This window comes from Branchiostoma lanceolatum, chromosome 4 (assembly GCF_035083965.1).
Source record: "Branchiostoma lanceolatum isolate klBraLanc5 chromosome 4, klBraLanc5.hap2, whole genome shotgun sequence".
NCBI lineage: Eukaryota > Metazoa > Chordata > Leptocardii > Amphioxiformes > Branchiostomatidae > Branchiostoma > Branchiostoma lanceolatum.
The window spans coordinates 10,783,565-10,802,670 of record NC_089725.1 but is presented as its reverse complement, the minus strand read 5'-3'; the positions used below and the strand labels follow the sequence as shown (position 1 = coordinate 10,802,670).

Sequence of the window (19,106 nt, the reverse complement as noted above, 5' to 3'; positions counted from 1 at the left end):
CACGTTATAGTGTGTCAAGCCCTGTGAGGGTAGGAAAGTAAACGGGATAAACCACATTGTAATTGCAGAAATTGGATTGAAACTTGAATGACTGGGGAATCATACCAATCATTATTTTCCTCCAACGATTACGAGAAAAACTTGTTTGAAGAGTCACGTATATTTAAATTTTTCGGAGTTCCACGCCCCCATATCTTCACCAAAGAGTATCATCTTTAAGTATGGAAATTACCTTATTTGCATAATGTATGACTTAGAATGCATGCTTCTACATGATTAGTATATGTCACAAATATATAGTCCACATCATATACCATGAGTTTATAGTGCAGTCTTTGCTCATTAGATGTGCAAAGAAATGTCTTATTAGCATAATTTACATGAAGTCATTGTCTTCACTTTTCAAACTACATAATGTTGCAAATATCAAAAGTCTTTAATTGATCAGGAAGCTATTGCAGAATTTCCTCAATCATTATGCAAAGTATGTCTAAATTTACATAATTGATGTCTGATGTGATTCTACCTTAGAAGAGCACCATGCTTCACCTCAATGGAGGATGGAAGAATAAGAAGATGCTTATCTTAATCTAACCTACGTGTGTCATTAGTATGAATATTCCATCATTTGCCACTAAGGCAGTATATGATTTTATGGTTAACCATGCAAACTATGTATTGATTTGCGCCAGTAATATCCATAAATATGAACCAAGTAACATGTACAACAAAGTCTTTGGAACGTAATTTGACAATGAATCATGTTGTACGTGGAACCACACCTATGTGCCAAGCACCTGAGGCGTTGCTATGTACACGGCTCCCTGGTCATTGTGTCACGCTGTGTGTACGAACGTGTCCGCAAACACTAAGTACAAGGTGAACTGTCCAGACGCAGTTGTTGGTCTTTCCCCGAGCCGGATGTCAGAGAGATGAAGGGAGACAGTACGAAGACTGAAGTGGACTTCTCCGAAGCCACCAAAGGGGTGAGTGAGGATAAAAGATGTAACGATATCTGAGGGCTCGGTCATATTCGTCGTACGGTGGTCGTGCGATCACAAACTGAGGGCATTCTTGGATTGTCGTGCATATGTACAAAATTCATCTGTATTGTTACGGTACAAGCTGTTTTAGATCCTTGTGTGTGGTTAGTTTTATCACAGCCTGCTTGAAAATTCGACGACATCAAAATCGGTACGACGGCCTAAAGACGAATGTAAAGAAATTCCGTCGTCTGGCGCGACCGAAAAATCCATTGTTGAGGTAAAGAGTTTGTAGGCACATACAACAACAAAAAAACATGATCGCTTGCTCTGAAAATGTTCAACTTGTACTAATGGTGTTGTGGCTGACGAGAATACGTTCTACGTCTTCAACGGGTTGCAACACGTCACACAAACTGAAAATACATTCTGCAGAAACATTCTACGGATGAAAATACAAAAAATTAAACTAGTCACTAGTAGCTTTTAGATGATATACAGCTCTCACAAGTAAAGACTTCTGCCAACTTATCGTAACACCATCCTTATTTTGTGATCTGAATCGCCACGATTCAGGCTTAATGTTTAGGCCATGACTTATCGAGATATGTTAAATTTCAGAAATTGACTTTCCTCCTGGGCTTTTGTGTGTTCATCGCCGACCTGGGGTCTTTCCAGTTTGGATACACCATCAGTGTTCTGAATGCACCGGAACAGGTACATGTACCTCTATTGTTTTATATACCACCTTTAGGCGTAGCACAATAGTTTTGTAGAGTAACTACTATGAGCTGTGCATAAGTATAGGACCGGACTGTAAGGTTTGATCCACCCACACCGAGATTGACTCATACTCGTCTCATTTTGATACAACTCAAGGGTTTTTCTCCAACAGAAATGTCTCTACAAAAGCAATGTTGATTTGGCCATTTATGTCCTTTATTGAAAGTGGTGGTTTCTTTTATCATATTGTTCATTTTTATGTATCACTTAAACTAAACATGTAACGTTACATGCGCACCGTTACCTTTAAAACCAAGAAAACGCTCTGGAGGGCTAGCTTAAACCTAGACGCTTGTTATCCGCAGTTCTTAACAGTCTCTCAGATCAAGGCCTACTTACATATAGACGAAGGAAAATAAGATCATAAAAATCCACTTGTAATGCCCCCTGTCTACTATACTAGACGGTAATCCCTGGGCGACCGTTGTGCGACTTTTAAAATTGTATTTGTATGAGCATTGTTTTTATGAATATAATGTGCAGTATGCTGTAAAACAACAAACCGCACAGGACTTTGAAAATTTCCTTCCCTGTCTTTGAAATTCAGCCGTCGAATTTTGGGTATCTCAGTGGTAGCAGCCTCTATCAAAGTCGTGTGTGTATCGGTGCAGTATGAAAGCGACGAAATATGTCAACGCCCCAAATCGATCAAAATCAAAATTCCAATCCACCTTTGTTAAAAAAAACTCATAACATTGTTATCAGGTTAAGAACTTCCTCCAAAAACGCCATTTCCTTTGTAGTTACACCGTTGACTAGATTGTTGAAAACATTTTTTTTTCTTGACCAGGCAACAACTTGACTCTAAGTTTTGAATTCATATCAGATTTTTTCGACATGATGACATCGTTAGCTTTCGAATGACATGTCAAGTGAACGACTTGTACAGAGGTAAAAGGGCCACTTTCCTCTTTGTTCAGCATCTGGGCGTGGTGGGGGCGTAATGGAGGTGTTGCACGTATTTTCCCTTCTTTAATAGTTTAATAAGTAAACTGGGAATGAATACTATGGGCTGAAAGTCCACACCATTTGTTTGCCTGTGATTACATTTTTACAAGACCAGTCGCAATTCCTTCAACGGTATTTGCACAAACGTCGGGTTGCTAAGACATGGAGCTATAAGGTGGGGAACACATGTAATATGTCATAATGTTTCACCTTGACAACCTCTCTAACTCACGTAGGCCGTGTTGAACATTCCCTGGTTACGCTGTGGGGGAAGGATGCTGGGGTGAGGTCTGAGTGGTATGCCGCTATTAAGTAGGCTTCTTTTGTCAATATTATGGTCAGAGAGCTTGTGAACATGTCGCTATATATAAAGACATGGGAGGCAAACTGAAGCCAACTTCTAGGTTTAACAGGCGGATGTTAAATGACCTAGCTATGGGGTTGAGTGTTCGCCTTGCATTCGGTATAGGTCGGGAGTACAAACTCCTGTCGGGTCATACTTGAAAAATGGTGGCTTCTACTTTCTCTGCTTATCACTCAGCACTTATAAGAAAGAGTATGAGAGTTAAACACACTATTATCAGTGGACTAGCCCCCTACTGTAGTGTCCTGTGCGGCCCAAGGGTCATAGAAACGGAGATGTGCACCGCCCCAATATACCTCAGTCATCATGATGGAGACGACATCCATAGGATACGCCAAAAGTAAACACTACAATCTCTGAGGTTTTCATGCAAGTTCAAAGGTTCAAGATAAAGCTTAGCGTCTTAGCCTGACTAAATCGTGCTTATAGCGGCCCGTCCAACTTCGGCCGGCGAGGGGCCCGTTATGACCCCTTACAGCGGCGTCTGCGTTACACAGAGTTCTTAAAGCCACCCTCTCACTGGACCCGCGGTACGCTGGCGGCGTCGCTACCGCCGATCGAATTGACAAAGAACTCAATGAATTTCATCGACAAAAAACGAATCTTTTTAAGCTTTGTGTGTTTTGTTGTCTTTTTCTTGATACTTGTACGTTTTGAATGATATTCCTATTATAAGGTCAATGGTAACACAAATCCAGTTTAGGACGCTGCGACGCCGCCAGCGTGCCGCGGGTCCAGTGAGAGGGGGGCTTAAGCGGCCGCGGGTATATCTCACTGAGCTGTGCTTTATTGCCGGAATGGGGGAAAAGTGGGAAATATGTTTATGGACAACTCAACTGTTTTTGTATCTACGATAATTCTAACGTTGGATTGTTTTGCACTACTTTATTTCATACTGCACACGTAGCAACGTGGATAGAAATTGCACAATTTGAGCCCGTCACTACTTTGTCTTGTCTACTTATTTTCTAATGTCTTTTGAATATAGAAGATAATAAAACATCGCTTGTTTATTAATTACATGTAACGTCTGTCATATACCAACTACAGGAGCTGCAGAAGTTCTACAATGAGTCGTACTTCCACATGTTCGGTGAGGAACTGGGCAGTGATCAATCGACGCTGCTCTGGTCCTGTACCGTGTCCATCTACTGCCTAGGCGGGCTATTCGGCTCCCTTCTGGTCGGGCCGCTCACGGGGTCGTTTCTTGGAAGGTACGTTGACAAGAATAGGCCGCTTCACTCACTCAGTTCAAACTGCGCATGAGCATGGTCAAGGGTGAAGACCCGGGCCCAAAATCCTAAACGTTTCTTGTCTATACCGTGCTTATCACGTCTTTTGTTCATGCCTTAGTGGCCTTCAACGTAGACGTAGTACCCACAATGCATCATACAAACAAAATAAACAAAGAAAACAAAACAAAACAATTACTTTGCATTCCGGATTAGCCATTCGTGTTGTTCTCCTGCATAATGTGTTCGTGTTCTTCTTGCACATCATGTGCCCTGGCCTGTAGATTAGATAGTGTTAGCATTAGCTGTAAAGATCAATTGTTCTCTTTGTTATATGTGTGGTATCGAAAACTGTGACCTCCTACTTCAGGAAATGGACCATGGTGTGCATCAACCTGCTGTCCGTGACCGGCGCCCTGCTGATGTGGGGCTCCCGCATGCAGACGTCATTCCAGATGATCATCGTGGGGAGGACCATCATGGGGCTGCACAACGGTATGGTCTACACGTCTGGAGGGGTTTGGGGTTCAATGGGTGATGGTAGATCACAGCCACGCGTTGTACTATACTTTACATTTCATTTCCACTGTACTGAAAAACCGATCGTCACCTTCTTCAATGTTAAAGCTGTAGCGGATAACGTTTCAGCTAATCTTGCGATTAACAGTGTGTGTGTGTGTGTGTGTGTGTGTGTGTGTGTGTGTGTGTGTGTGTGTGTGTGTGTGTGTGTGTGTGTGTATGTGTGTGTGTGTGCATAACTCAAGAAATTGTGGATGGATCTTTATGATATTTAGCATGTGTCTGTATCTGTATAACCGCTCCTTAGCGTAAAACGCCAGCTTCGCAGGCACGCGGCGCGAAGGCAGCTGGCTACTTTACTGAACGACTTGTCACACCTAACCTTTGCACATCTGACTGCAAACATTGTTAGAAGGTATCTAATGAGGATGCCCCCACAGTACTTGGTGGTAACGAATTCCACTCTACGATGGTTCTAGGGAAAAACGAAATTTTTGAACACATCAATAGGTTGATAACTCTGGTACTTGAAGGCATGTTGGTCGGCGTTTGCAAAATAAAGAAATTGTTAGATTATGGCTCCCCTTGCATGCTATGGTTATGTGGGTCGTAAAAAGCTCTTATGCTCGGGAGGAAGTGACGTAAATTTGGCTACCCTAGTTAGATTCGTTTTAATCTTGCAGGCTGTGCCATTGGAGTTGTCCCGATGTATCTGTCCGAGGTGTCTCCGCCCAACCTGCGCGGGGCTATAGGTGTCACCCATCAGCTCTTCATCACCATCAGCATCCTGGTCTCACAGATATTCGGCCTGCAGCAGGTACTGGGTAAGTGGGCAGTTTTCGTAATACCCCTGCCATGCTTTGTAGTTGGCGTGCTGTTTGTGATCTCTACGTGGCCACGTGGGCCACCCTGCGGCTGTCAGGCTATTTTGGGGCTCGACCGGGACCCCGAATAATTTTAACTCGGACTTAAAATCAACGCAGAACCCGTTAACAAGAAGACGCCACGAGCTAATCGTCTTACTCAGGTAATGATTGCGCCGGTGCCTGTGACATTTACCTGAGAGATCTGTCAAATATTTGGTTATTAAGTGATCGCATCTTCTAGTGGAAAGGAAATGTACGCGGGCAGTTTTGTCCATTAAGCGAGTCAATCGAAGAGACGTATGGCGCATCATTTGATACTTTTCCGCTCTTAAAACGTTGCACTGTTACTAAAGTTTAATCCTATTTTCAACCTTTCATCTGTTCATACATTGTTTATAGCTTGAGCATTGGAACATTGTTTATACTTTGCGAGAATTTCATTTGTTTTACTACCAAAGGGACCGAAGAGAGATGGCCATACCTGCTGGGGTTTTACATCATCCCTGCTGCCTTCCAGTCCCTGGTCATGATGTTTCTCCCGGAGAGTCCACGATGTCTGCTGATAGATAAAGACAACGAGAACGCTTCTAGAAAAGGTATGTAATTCATATGTCATTTCAGTCACAGTATGATTTTGATGTCGTAAAATCTTCAAGCAGGCTGTGACAGAACCAACCGCTGACTAAGGCTGGGTTTACACACACGTTTTCGGAGTTCACTCGGGGCTGAGTGTGTGTGTGTGGAGCTTTGGGCTGCTGGAGTGGAGTTTTCCTACTAGAAAACGCTACTCGAGCGGCCTCGGGTTCTCCTTGCACAGTCCTGAGTCGACTCCAAGTCGACTTAAAACGCGTGTGCAAATCGGGTTAAGATAGTCTTTTCCGGAGCAAGACGGCTGAATTTTGTACAACGCATGCGCACGTGCATGCTGCTGCTGATGATGACGTATGACGATCATCATCATCATCATCGTCATCATCTGGTTTCTGGTTTCTGCATCTGCAGTCTTAGAAACGTCCTGCAGCTGCATTCAGTCTTTCTTCATCTTCTTCCACAATATCAATTTCAAGCTATTTCAGATTGATGCAACAACTTTCTGCTCCCTTTATAAGGCAGAAGTCATCAATTGTCGAACGTCTTTCCCGACAGCTCTGAAGACGCTGCAAGGATCAGACGTCGACCTGGACGTCTCCATCCAGGAGATGCGACACGAGCACGAGAACGAGCTGAGCGAGCCGAGGATGAGCCTGTGGGCCCTGCTCAAGTCCCGCTCCGTCCGCCCGCAGCTGCTAGTCTGTGTCCTGGTCATGCTGGGCCAACAGTTCTCGGGAGTGAATGCGGTACGACTCAGACGCACTACATCTCGTGTCCTTCCCATGACTTTGCTCCCGACCATTTCCCAACCAAAGTTGGTGCTGGGTTGGGAGTAGCCTAAAATGCATCCTATTCTAGCTCCAGTTCGGCTAGGTAGTAACTCGTTGTGTCTCACGAAGTTTGTTATCCAATGATTTATCAACCTGATGAAACGAATGTATTGTTTATTTTGGGGTATCAAACCTTGGAGAAAGTGCTCCTATGTCTATACTCCCAGTAACATCAGTTGAATGACAAATTGCTATAAGCCAATTCGTAATTCCGACTACCCATGTGCAGTGTCAAAGGAAAAGGACCCTGGCTTGTAAACAGTGCTCGTCTCGACATTGTCTAGATTTGTATAACAACGTCCAGACGGGTTTTGTTTACGTCTCAGGGGCCTTTGCCTTTGACACTGCACATGCGTAGTCGGAATTACGAATGGGCTTATTTTCCCTCTCTAGATAATACCATAATGACTGCCGTGTACATGTCTACTCCACAGCTGCCCCTACTACGCGTTAGCAATATGACATGTTCTGACATTACTTTGCAGATCTTCTTCTACTCCACGTCGATCTTCCTCCAGGCAGGTGTTCCCGAGGAGTACAGCGACTACGCGACCATCGGCGTGGGCGGGATCAACGTACTGATGACGGTCGTCTCGGTAAGACGACAACGTTACTTTGCTACTTGACTTTATAAATAACCCTGCATTTTCTTAATTTGGTTTGCGTTTCTTTGTTTACTACTTCTAGTTTAGCTTCACATTTACTTTTGAAATCCATATATAATTGACTAAGTTGTGATAATTTCTTTATTATGTACTGTATTCACACTATATTGTTTCCTTTATTTTTTGCCAATCTTATTTCTCTTGTTTAATTGATTATCATTAATCAAAATCACCTTGCAATTGTCCTTAGGATAGACATTATATGTCGTTAACGTTTTGTTGTTGTTTGTCCAGGTGATGGTTATCGACAAAGCCGGGAGGAAGGCCCTTCTACTGTGGCCAGTAGCCTTCATGGCCTTCTCTTTCGCCATCCTGACGGTTACCCTTGGCCTGACGGAGGTAACACTAACACTGCAAACCTATATCGCCATTGCCATTCGTCGTTATTACATGTCAGCAAACATCATACAGGAAAACCTAAATCATCTGGAGTCAATAGAAAGGATAAGGGCAGCCGCGTAGAATAAAAATTCATTGGAAATCAGAAAAGTACAAAAAAACATATTTCTCGACCAACTGCAAGTCGAATCGTCGATTCTGCCGCGGTAGCAATCTTGATCGGATAAATTTTAAAAAGATATTCTTTAATTGACTTTTCAACTTCGATTCATGTCACTTTAAATCGATGATCATGGACTTGAAATTGAGGATTTATAAATGAGAGACAACCCTAACACATTCCTCCGAACCTCCGATCGGGATCTTTACTGGTCAAAAATCGGTGATTCTGCCATATCGCAATTTGTAACCTGACATACATGTTTTCCTTACATTTCTCTCAGAACCTGTACTGTGAGTGCGGCTGCCAGGAGGGCCGATGGCCGACTGGTGTCTTAGACTCCGCCGGCTCCTGCATCCTTCCCACTGTGAACGCAACAGGTAACAACACCGTTTTTTTAAACCTCAGTCCATCGGCCCTTTCCTACTAGTCCATTACACTGATGTTTCTTGTGATGTGGTCTGTCACTTGATTTAATTTAGTTTTCTTCCTTCTCGGCTTCCTTCTGCCTATAGCTAGCCCCTAATAGTATCATTTTTTTAACAGATCTTCCGACCCAAACGATGCTGTCGACTGCTGCTCCGTATGTGGACCCGTACCAGTGGATCGCATATCTCAGCATCGTCTTCATCATTCTCTTCATCATCGCCTTTGCTATTGGACTAGGTAAGACTGTCAAAATTTATAATATGAAATACTTTGAAATAATGATCAATACACAACGTATGGAGAGTATGGAGATGTCCGTACGTGTAGAGCTTGATTCTCCCGTTAGAGATCCCGATCAGAGTCTGTAAATTTTAAGATACTTGAATAAGAAGCAGTCAGAACTTTTCAATTTCGATTCGGAATCAATGAATGCATTTGAAACTAAGCATCTATAAATGACCACCCTTACACATTCTTAGCATCCTGGTCGCGATCTCTGTCGACAGAGACTCTGATCGTGATCCCTACCAGTAGAATCGGCGGTTCTGGCAAATCACAATCTCTACCCTGATATGCATATCTGATAATGTACATGTATACCTGTCGATCTAAATGTGTGATTATCAGCATAATTCTACTTTCTATTTTTCTGGTACTGTGCCTTTACTTACTGACAACCTACATGTACCTGAGAAATCGGATAAATCCACCAAGTGCATATATCGAAATTCGTCCTTGCACAGGTAGGTATTAGAAATGCAATACAATACAATACATACATACATATATACAATTTGTGAGTGCATTTCATAGTAGAAGTCACCAAATTGTCAAGCAAACTCATTGGATGTTGACATCTTCCCAGGCCCGATCCCGTTCATCATCACCGGTGAGATGTTCCGCCAGGGGGCGCGACCGGCAGCCTACATGATCATCGGCAGCGTCAACCTGGTCGCGAACGGCATCGTGGGACTGGTGTTCCCCATATTACAGGTATCACCCTATACTCTATCTTAAAGGCAACCAAAGTAATATTAGGGCCCCAAAAATTGGAAATAAATACAAACTGAAATATTTATGGTAGTGACATTTACTAACATTGTTTAGACATTTGCGTAATAACTTCATACTTTGAGCATTTTAAAACCGCGCAAAATCGTGCTGTACAAGTTTCACGAGCCTACAAAAACTGCGGCCACGATTTTCTTACATCACAACAACGTTTTATTTTTGCATAATATGGACGTTGCTATACATTGTGATAGTGTTGTTTGAACGAATCATGTATAGAAATGACTAGATAAATTGACTTTCAAAATTCGATTTTCGGGCCCCAATATTGCTTTCGTTTCCTTTAATCCCCTGTCACACCTTCAGGACCAATTTAGACAAAGAAAACCTGGACTAAATTGGTCTTCCCCATATTACAGGTATCACCCTATCTTAATCCCCTGTCACACGTTCAGGACCCTCCCACGACTTTGCTCCCGACCACTCCCCACTCACTCGACTCAGGTGGGATGTGGTACCTAACTCATAGCCTCCACCAGGCTTCCTACGGGGGGCACGAATTATAGAATTGGACCAAAAAGGCAACAAAACACACAAAGCTTAAACGTTTTTTGTCGATGAAATGCTTTGAGAGCTTTGTCAATTCGATCGGCCGCAGGGACGCCGCCAGCGTGCCGCGGGTCCAGTGAGAGGGGGCTTTACCCAGCACATGTGTTATATTGAAAAGAGTAGCCTGCTTGTCTTTAACCGTACGCATGGCATGGATTCATACCCGACCATGTTGCTTACGTTTCCACTATCAGGCGAGGATCGGCGCCTTCACGTTTCTCATCTTCATGGCGGTGTGTGTCCTTCTGTGCATCTTCATCGCAGTCAAGGTGCCCGAGACCAAGAACAAGACGTTCGAAGACATCCAGAAGCTGTTTGGAGTCCAGGACGACGAAGAGAGGCCTAACGCTAACGGCGTTCAGAACGCCGCTTTCGCAAGCACTACGTACTTGTAAAAACGTTTGAGCGGGTATCTCACTGGACTGCGCCTATTTGCGCCAAATTATAGCGGCAACTTCGCGAATGTTTGTCAATTTTACCTATCGGTCACGCTGACGTGAGACGCAAGGTTGAAATACGTGACCTCTACACAAACAAAATGGCAGCGCCCGTAATGTCACTTTCTCAGTTTCGGCTCCAAATTACATACAAAATAACGTTGACGTTGGAAATCGTAGTATTGCCATTGCCAAACTAATGTAGAATGATTAGAATTCACCAAAAAGAGATTTACATTGACTGCACTGGTTTCCGCCATTTTTTTTTGCAAATTTTACGAATATTTGGGGATTTTAAAAAAGATGAAATATTCGCAATTTCATGATTAGACGACAAATTGGCACAAATTGCGCCACTTTGCGAACGTCCATCTCATCTTTGCCGCAATTAGGCGCAGTCCAATGAGATACCCGCTTTACCATGAGCTGACGAGTAGAGTGAACAGTGTGTTTCCATAAGACGGCGATCGATGAGCGACCGCTGAGCGACCAAACGTGTATTTGCGTGACCTTTCATAATTGGAATATGATGCACGATGTAAATGTTTGATTTAAAAGACAGTAAAACATACACACCTTGAAAATATTTGTTCTTAAGCTGTGAAAGTCTTTGAGAGACCGTCAAATCTTTGACTCACTGACGAAAGACAGCACATGCTGTCTGAAACGTCTGACTGTTTCAAAATTCTATGCAGTTGCTTGAGTAACTATTTTTGGCGTATCTTACTACCTGGATGTCTAGCCTTCATCAACGTGTCAAATCTTTGGTCACTCGATCGCAGTCTCTAGTGAAAAGGTGGTGTTATGACTTTCTACACCATCAAGGTATTGGTCCTGTTTGCTGTGTTTTCAGGATAAAATGCTGAGTTAAAGAAAACCTGATTTCTGTCTGTATATCATAGACATCTTGAACTTTATTTATCATTGCTATGTTTCAAAAGTTGATGGTTGCTTAGGCCACAGCAAGTAAATTTTATGGATGACATCCTCCGCAGACTCCAAAATTAATGAGATAGGGCGAAAAAAAAACAAGGCGGGCCAAAAAAAACAAGATTCCTATATTTTCAAATTTTGAGATCATAAGTCTTGTTAAACAAGAATTGAGGCGACGAAATATGATATCATGACCAACAGGTCTCTTATTCCTGTATTCAACCAATGAGGTTTAATATATAATATAAAACCTACTTGATTTGATGTAAACATGTTCTTGTAGATGTGTATACATCTCAATAGACTAACTACAACAAATGCAGAAAATAGCTTGTTGTACCATCATCTGAAGCAACTACACTGGGAATTCATATGCGATGAAACACCTTGTGTATACAACTCAATTAACTAGACCCCCCCCCATTATTTATATAATGTCCTTGCTAGAACAAATGCAGAAAACAGCTTGTTATTATACCATCATGGGCAGGAACTACACTGGGTATTCATATGCAATGAAACACCTTTGACTGTCAACGTTTACAACATATTTGCCAATTTTTGGCATGTTGACCACCGTCGGAGGGCAATGAAATTTCTTGTTTTTTATTTCGAAATCAGGCGAAAATTAATGAGCGCGCTGATGTCATCCATAAAAATTACTTGCTGTGGCCTTACAGCTTGAGACAAGCAAAGTGATATAAAGTTTTTGTCGCCTTCATCTATTGTCCATGAAGAGACGTTAAAACGCAATTAGCCAAGTACAATGACCGAAGACATTATTGAAGACAGAATGTCATTTCTGTTTCAGAATATATAAATATTGTACCATATTCAGTATAAATATAGTTTGAAAGCTGCATTAACTTCGTTATCTTCTATGTAGTTACAATTTGTGTGAATTCATCTTAGTCTGGCCTTATGAATGTCGCATGCAAACAGATGTTTTGTCAGATAGATGCTCTCAAAAACAAAATCACCAACGACATTTAAAAAAAAATGACGGCTGTTGTATGATAATGAAAAATTGAACGATTGAAAATAAAGGAGTCTTGTTCATGAATAGTATTGCCAGCTGCATATGAGGTGACATGTTTTGTAATGTGTGTAGGAAATGCAATGGCTCATTGTAAGACAAGCAAACATGTTAAACGATGCTACTTTACGATTGATTGTTGTGAGGTCTTGTCTACAGGTTGCAGGATTCGTTGTCTTTGTGTTGATTCTTATTTCTAACTCAACATCTTGTTGTCCTGAGTGAGCGTATGTAAACACCACTTTACGTGTGCTGTAAATCAGTGTATGTAGAGGGATTCCTCTATGTAACAAAATGTACAATTTGAAGATGGTGCATGTATACAAATAAAACAAGAGTCCTTAGGACACAATCCTTCGTGATGTGATTGTGGTGTTTGCAGTGTTTGATACCCTCTTTTATTTATTTATTTATCTATTTGTTATTCATCATTTATTCTTTAACAACCGAGATGCCAAATTTAAGACAAATCCATCAAAAGGATCTTGATTTATAGGTGCGAAGGCACAGATATGTAAACTTCTACATCTACGTGATGGTGAGGGCTGTAAAATAATAGGTCACGCAGGGTAGTTTTGATAGTAAATATCACATGATAATAATTAAATTCTCTATCATTGTTCTTTCATCACGAGGATGGTCAATAGGTATGACCGTATAACGTTGTTAAATCATTCTATGGCCCGGTGTCCAGATGTGCATATGTGGATGAATGGTAAAGTAAAAAGCCAAATTTGTCATAGGAAATCGGATAAGGTCTCCAAGCAGAAAGATTGTAAAGACGGCCGGGCTTCTCTGACAGTCCTATATCCCATACGAGCAAAGGAACTGTTGAGTTAAAGGCCAAAGTTGTTAATGGGAAACAGAGAATGTCGATACATATCCTTAACCTACTCATTACGTGCAAGGTATGATATATATAGAATGTAGGTGGCGCTTCTACGGGCGGACATGGTGTTACACGGGCTCCTCACGCAGTGCCTAAAAATCGATCCTTTTGATACAAAATCGTTTCTTAAAAGTCGTTCTAGATGTATATTGGGTCTATTTTGGGACGTTTTCGCTGGATCTAAACCCATTTTCATGTGTATTTTCACATTTTACAAGTCGGAACTACAAACCCTAACAGAGCCTAATCTGCAGTACCGCTCCCAGCCGGCCCGAGAATGTAACTAAAGCGACCGTCAAATTGCTAAATGTCGGTCTTTTAGGGAATGGGGAAGTCGTGAAAGGCTCTCAAAGGGTTTGAATTTTTGAGACTTCGTTTTAGATAATGAGACCCTTCGAAATCAAGAATCACAATATCTAAGACATTCACAAAAATCATAAGACATAGGGTCCTATAAAGAACACTTTCTTCTCATTTTACCAACAGAGGTGGTCGAGTCCAGATGTTCTGTATATATACATATAAATTATCACGTTCTGAAGGGCTAACACATCTAAATTTCCTTCCTATCTGAACAACAAGAGGTCGTTGAAGGAATGAAATGGTGTTTATGTCTGTATGTTTATCAATAGAGCCAGTTTACTTCAAAATGCTGTAAGATGTGTGGGTTACTTGTGGATGCAATTATAGCCTTGAGCGCCAGGGGAGCTGTTTGATGGGCTCTGGGCCGTATTACAAGAACAAGACTGTAGGTGTTAGTTTGTCTGAACATTATCATACATACCGAGTTCTGTGTATTAAATATTTTCATAACTTTCGTAATAATTTTGGCGCACGCACGCATATGTTTTGGTTGGTGTCCAGGTAGAGGCTGACTGTATAAGCATAGAGGTCACTAATTCAGGTCTACATCATGTGGTCTCTTTTGATCTCTTTTAATAATGAAACTTATTAATTCCGTATGATAATACATAATAAATGTGAGTAGTAAACATCATACATCTGGTACATCTTTGTGGTGAGTCAGCATTAAGCCTCGTGATGGATATCTATACTTTACACACTTGATACATAAGAAAATAGCGGTAATATTCTCAAGCAGCACCACTGGACAGATACCATATAAGACAACATATGCAAAGAATGTATACATTTAAGAATAGGAACGCCCATAACAAAATATCAATAATTGAAAAAAAACTATGGTAGATACTATAAAATTATGTTACAAAATAAATCATACAACTGGATAATGTCTCTAATTGTGAAAGAAATGAATCATATACATTTTGTAATATACATGAATGATTGCGTATCTAGTAGTCTATACTTCAACGGAACAAGCTGTATTTTGAAAAATTATGCTCACTGGCTATTTTTGCAATCATTACTGTTCTGGTTGTATTCAACGCATTGCAAATGACTCTTAAAAACAATTAATATGAAAACTTCCTTTGAACTGAACAAGCAAGGAGTAGCTGTGCATATTATACGTATGACAATTACATGAATAAGCAAATGAATAAATAAACACATGTTTATGGCATGAAGTAGTCGCTGACTGCAGGATAAGAACCATATCGGCAACTGAATACTCTGCACAAAAACTTAATTGTGATGGTCCCGATGCCTATTTCACCAGTCTGCATGTGCTGTATAAGCTCATTCACCATTCCGTGTACGCATGCGCAAGGTCAAAGGTGAAGGCTTCTGACGTGCAAACAGTTCTTGTCTCGACCACGATTTGCATACGTCCCGATTCCGTCGGTTGATTTGCATAACAATATCGGACGTCTTTTGTTTATGTCTAAGTGGGCGCATGCGTACTCGCGAACGTGCTTATTCTCCCTTTTATTCTTAAACGTCACTGCTTCAAATGATCAAACAAAAGGCAAAATGCCAAAAAAAATTTTTTTGTCTAAATCATCGTATCAAGTCAAAAACAATCGAAATTCTTTATAAGAAGAAAATTAAAGTGAACAATATACCTTGATTTGTAATATCAATTGATTATTGCCACAGGTTTCTATTCGTCAGTGTCTGTACACCTGTATTTTCTTGTTTCATGTTTTTGATTTGTAGTTTTATCTAAATAAAGTTCTAAAAAAATCAAAGTGAACAAGATTACACCGTTCCAGATATTTACGTCGTAAGGGACTCAATTACCATTATACAAAGTGCTCTGCATGACATTCATTATCAAATGCTACGTGCCAGCCAGAGACTCCAGTCCAATGGGGGTTTACTTTAAGTTTGCGACTTGTCTCGTTATTCTCATAAGTCAACTAAAAGCTAGCTAGAATCGGCGGAAAAAAGACCATGAACTGTGACATGTCAGATCCTCCGTATACAAAGTATAGATGTCTTTGACAAAGGTAGACTGAAGTCATAACCTCGTCTTGTACATGAACGTTCGCGTTTCCCTGTTGCAGTTTTCTTGCTAGTCTTACCCAGTGAACATCAGTAGATAGACAATAATCTTTACAATGTCGATAAAGTAGCCACGAGCTAAGCCTAGCTGATGTCGTGTTATCAAGGAGTCTTAAACAATGAATACTTTGTCAGCCTCTTTGCAGACAGCGTTACCAAACATTGCAAGCTGGTGAGTAACAAAATAGGTTGCCATTTCAGATATATGCCTCAACTTATATATAAAGCTAAATATGAGACCACGTCATAAGACTGTGATGCATTCACTAGTTATGACGGACGCGTTTTTCCTCTTTTTTTGTGCTTACTCAGTGGTCGAGTTGAGCATTGCCACGACTTCAAGTAAGAAACTTCATGTAGTGGGGTCCAGTGGCGTAATGGCAGGGTTTTCGACCCAGAACCAAGCGGTCCCGGGCTCGAATCCGCCTGACGCCATGTTCGTGTTGGTCCTTGGGAAAGGCACTTTACACGACTTTCCTCACTTCATCCAGATGTAAAAAAAAAAAAGGGTATATTGGGAAATGCCAACCTACTTGTTCTTTGTACGTGGCACTACTTGAGTGCAGTGCCACGTCGTCCTTGTCTGTCATCAGGTTAACGGTGATTCCAGAGCATGACGGATTATTGCAGCTCTTTCGCGCCTAGTCGCAGGGGCCTAGTCGCAGGGGCGTATCACAAGGGGCGTATTATAAGTGACCTCGAGAGAAGATTGCGTACATATGACTACATAAGTGACCTTGCGTACATATGAATACATAAGTGACCTCGACAGTAGATTGCGTACATATGAATGTGCACATAGCGCACCACAACAGTTCTGTGCCTAACGGAATGGTAATGTACAGTCAGAGCAGCGCTGTGAGTTCGGACCTGGCAGGTTTTCACCGTCGCAGACTTGAAGCGCCCACCCGCCCACCCGTGGCTAAAAAATCTTCCTTACTTATTAAAAATCTTCCTTACTTCTTATCCTGTAACTATCATAGTTACATAACTATCATAGTTACAGGGTGGCTGATAGTTACGGGGTGGCTACAAAAAGTGTATTATTTAGCCCCCCAAAAAGACGCCTCAGAGCCTTCAACGTAGGCTAAATGCCCCTCCCCCAAGAGGGGGCGTTAACAGTCATTGCTATGCCTGTCCTCAGACCAAGGCATACATATGTGGTTTCTACACAGTACTTCTTTAGGTGTGGCGTTGTCTTTAAGGCATGTAAGGTGTGACTGTCCTCAAACCTCGGTCAGACGGGTAGGCTGGATTTAAGTTCCAGACTGGATGTTCCGGGGCGAGCTTGTCATTCAAGAAATCACCACACGCCACTTGATCATTTAGGTTCAGTCCGTGATTATTGTAAGTTCTGGGTTTGACGAAAGTTGAGTTGCACATTTGATATCAACCCAAGTACTTCTGGTTTACCCTAGCATGACGTAATATATTGCTCCGATCTTTTGAAGCCTGACAGTCACAGCTCATTGGTTAATTGCTATCAATTTTTAGATTTGAAAATAATTCCCTAAAATTGCTCAACGGACATAATATCCATTTTTCTATTCCTGCGGTAGACTGGTTGCTGCTGTCACGTGCCAGTCTTCATATCTGCTTGCCTGAAGCAATGGAATTTAATTAGGCGGTGGGCGTAAGAATTGCTGTTTCACCAACCATATGACGCACCTCTAGAAACGATTTTTCTTGTCAGCTTTCGTTTGCAAAGTAGTTTCTTGTCCTTGAAACACCCCCTCCCCACATGCATATGCAACAGCTTGACTAAAACTATTTGAATCCTGCCCCCTTTTTGAGAGGTACACAAATAGAAACTACTGGCTCAGGGACTAACGTTCTCGGTAACAACAAGTTCAAGATTAGCAAAATTGTCACTATAGGAATATAATCCTATAGTATGAGGCTCAAATTAAGATCAAATCGGTGGCTGGAAGCTTTTTACTCTATAAATGTTAACATTTTTAAAGACTTTTTCTTTAAAATAGTATCCACATGTAAAGTTATAGTTATCTAATGGTCTCAACTTACTGCAACATACTAACGTTCAAGAACACAACGTGGTGAAAGTTAGCAAAATTGTCACAATAGAAATGTAAACCTACGATAAGGGGCTCAATTAAGATCACATCGGTGGCTGAAAGTTTCTCTTATTTAGAAATGCTAACATTTTCATTAAAGATTTATTTATTAAGATAAGGTAAGGGTGTAGTTTCTTCTAGTTCCTCATTGAGACACCCCCTCCCCAATGCATACCAGTAGTTTTAAACAGATTTTAACAGTGAAGTTTTTTTTCTTCAGTTTTGTTTGTTGTCTTATTTTGGTAGCAATGTAAGTTACCCAAAGTTAACAAAATATTTCCATTAATGACATTTTCATTTGTCATCCTTCTTTTATACGTTATGAGGTAGAGGGCATGCGCAGGTTTCAAATATAGAGGGAAAGTACTTGCCCTTGGCCAGAATGTCTGTCACCAAACAACGCCCATTCCCACTCGAAGGAAAGACAAATTCTTCATTGTTTGACAATTTTTCAACAAAGTTGTAGATCTGTACTATGATAAAAACATGTTACAATACGACTGCAACTGCCAACATTTTTTGTATGAATACAGCAGCTAACGTCCAGAGATCTCATACCTCTATGAAATATTCTGAGCCCTTGTAGATTTTATACAAATGTCTTTCACATTTACATGATCTATGTATGGGGACGTTTACTTTTAACTAGCACATGACAAGTGTGCAATTCAAATCTTTTATCTTAAAGGAATGATTGCAATTAATTATGCATACTGGACCATCATAATGCAAATAAGGTTGCAATTAGCATAATCTTTTCAAGACCTATCCACAAACCAAATATCAACAAAATGCATTCAGAGGGTTCTTAAAGGTGCCCTAAGCGATTTCAGGGGTTAAAACTTGAAATATTCTGGGGAAAACAATTCTGTTTTGTGAGGTTGAAACTGACATTTGCTTCCCCATTTTAGCACATCTGCATCATTAATTCAGACTTTGGGGGTTTAAAGATAGCACAGAAGCAAGCCACAAAAGGA

At 41.1% G+C, this 19,106-nt stretch overlaps 1 protein-coding gene across 1 annotated transcript; it reads left to right on the top strand.

The window, feature by feature from the left end:
* The first annotated feature begins 840 nt into the window (after nucleotides 1-840).
* On the top strand, nucleotides 841-10,898 carry LOC136432535 (solute carrier family 2, facilitated glucose transporter member 5-like). The gene is made up of 13 exons (XM_066423894.1): nucleotides 841-986; nucleotides 1,605-1,700; nucleotides 4,129-4,292; nucleotides 4,681-4,805; nucleotides 5,513-5,653; nucleotides 6,154-6,291; nucleotides 6,842-7,032; nucleotides 7,602-7,712; nucleotides 8,016-8,120; nucleotides 8,564-8,660; nucleotides 8,827-8,946; nucleotides 9,575-9,702; nucleotides 10,524-10,898. Exons 1-13 carry the CDS (start codon nucleotides 933-935, stop codon nucleotides 10,722-10,724), a joined length of 1,671 nt encoding a protein of 556 aa, XP_066279991.1. The 5' UTR covers nucleotides 841-932; the 3' UTR covers nucleotides 10,725-10,898.
* The last annotated feature ends 8,208 nt before the right edge of the window (nucleotides 10,899-19,106 follow it).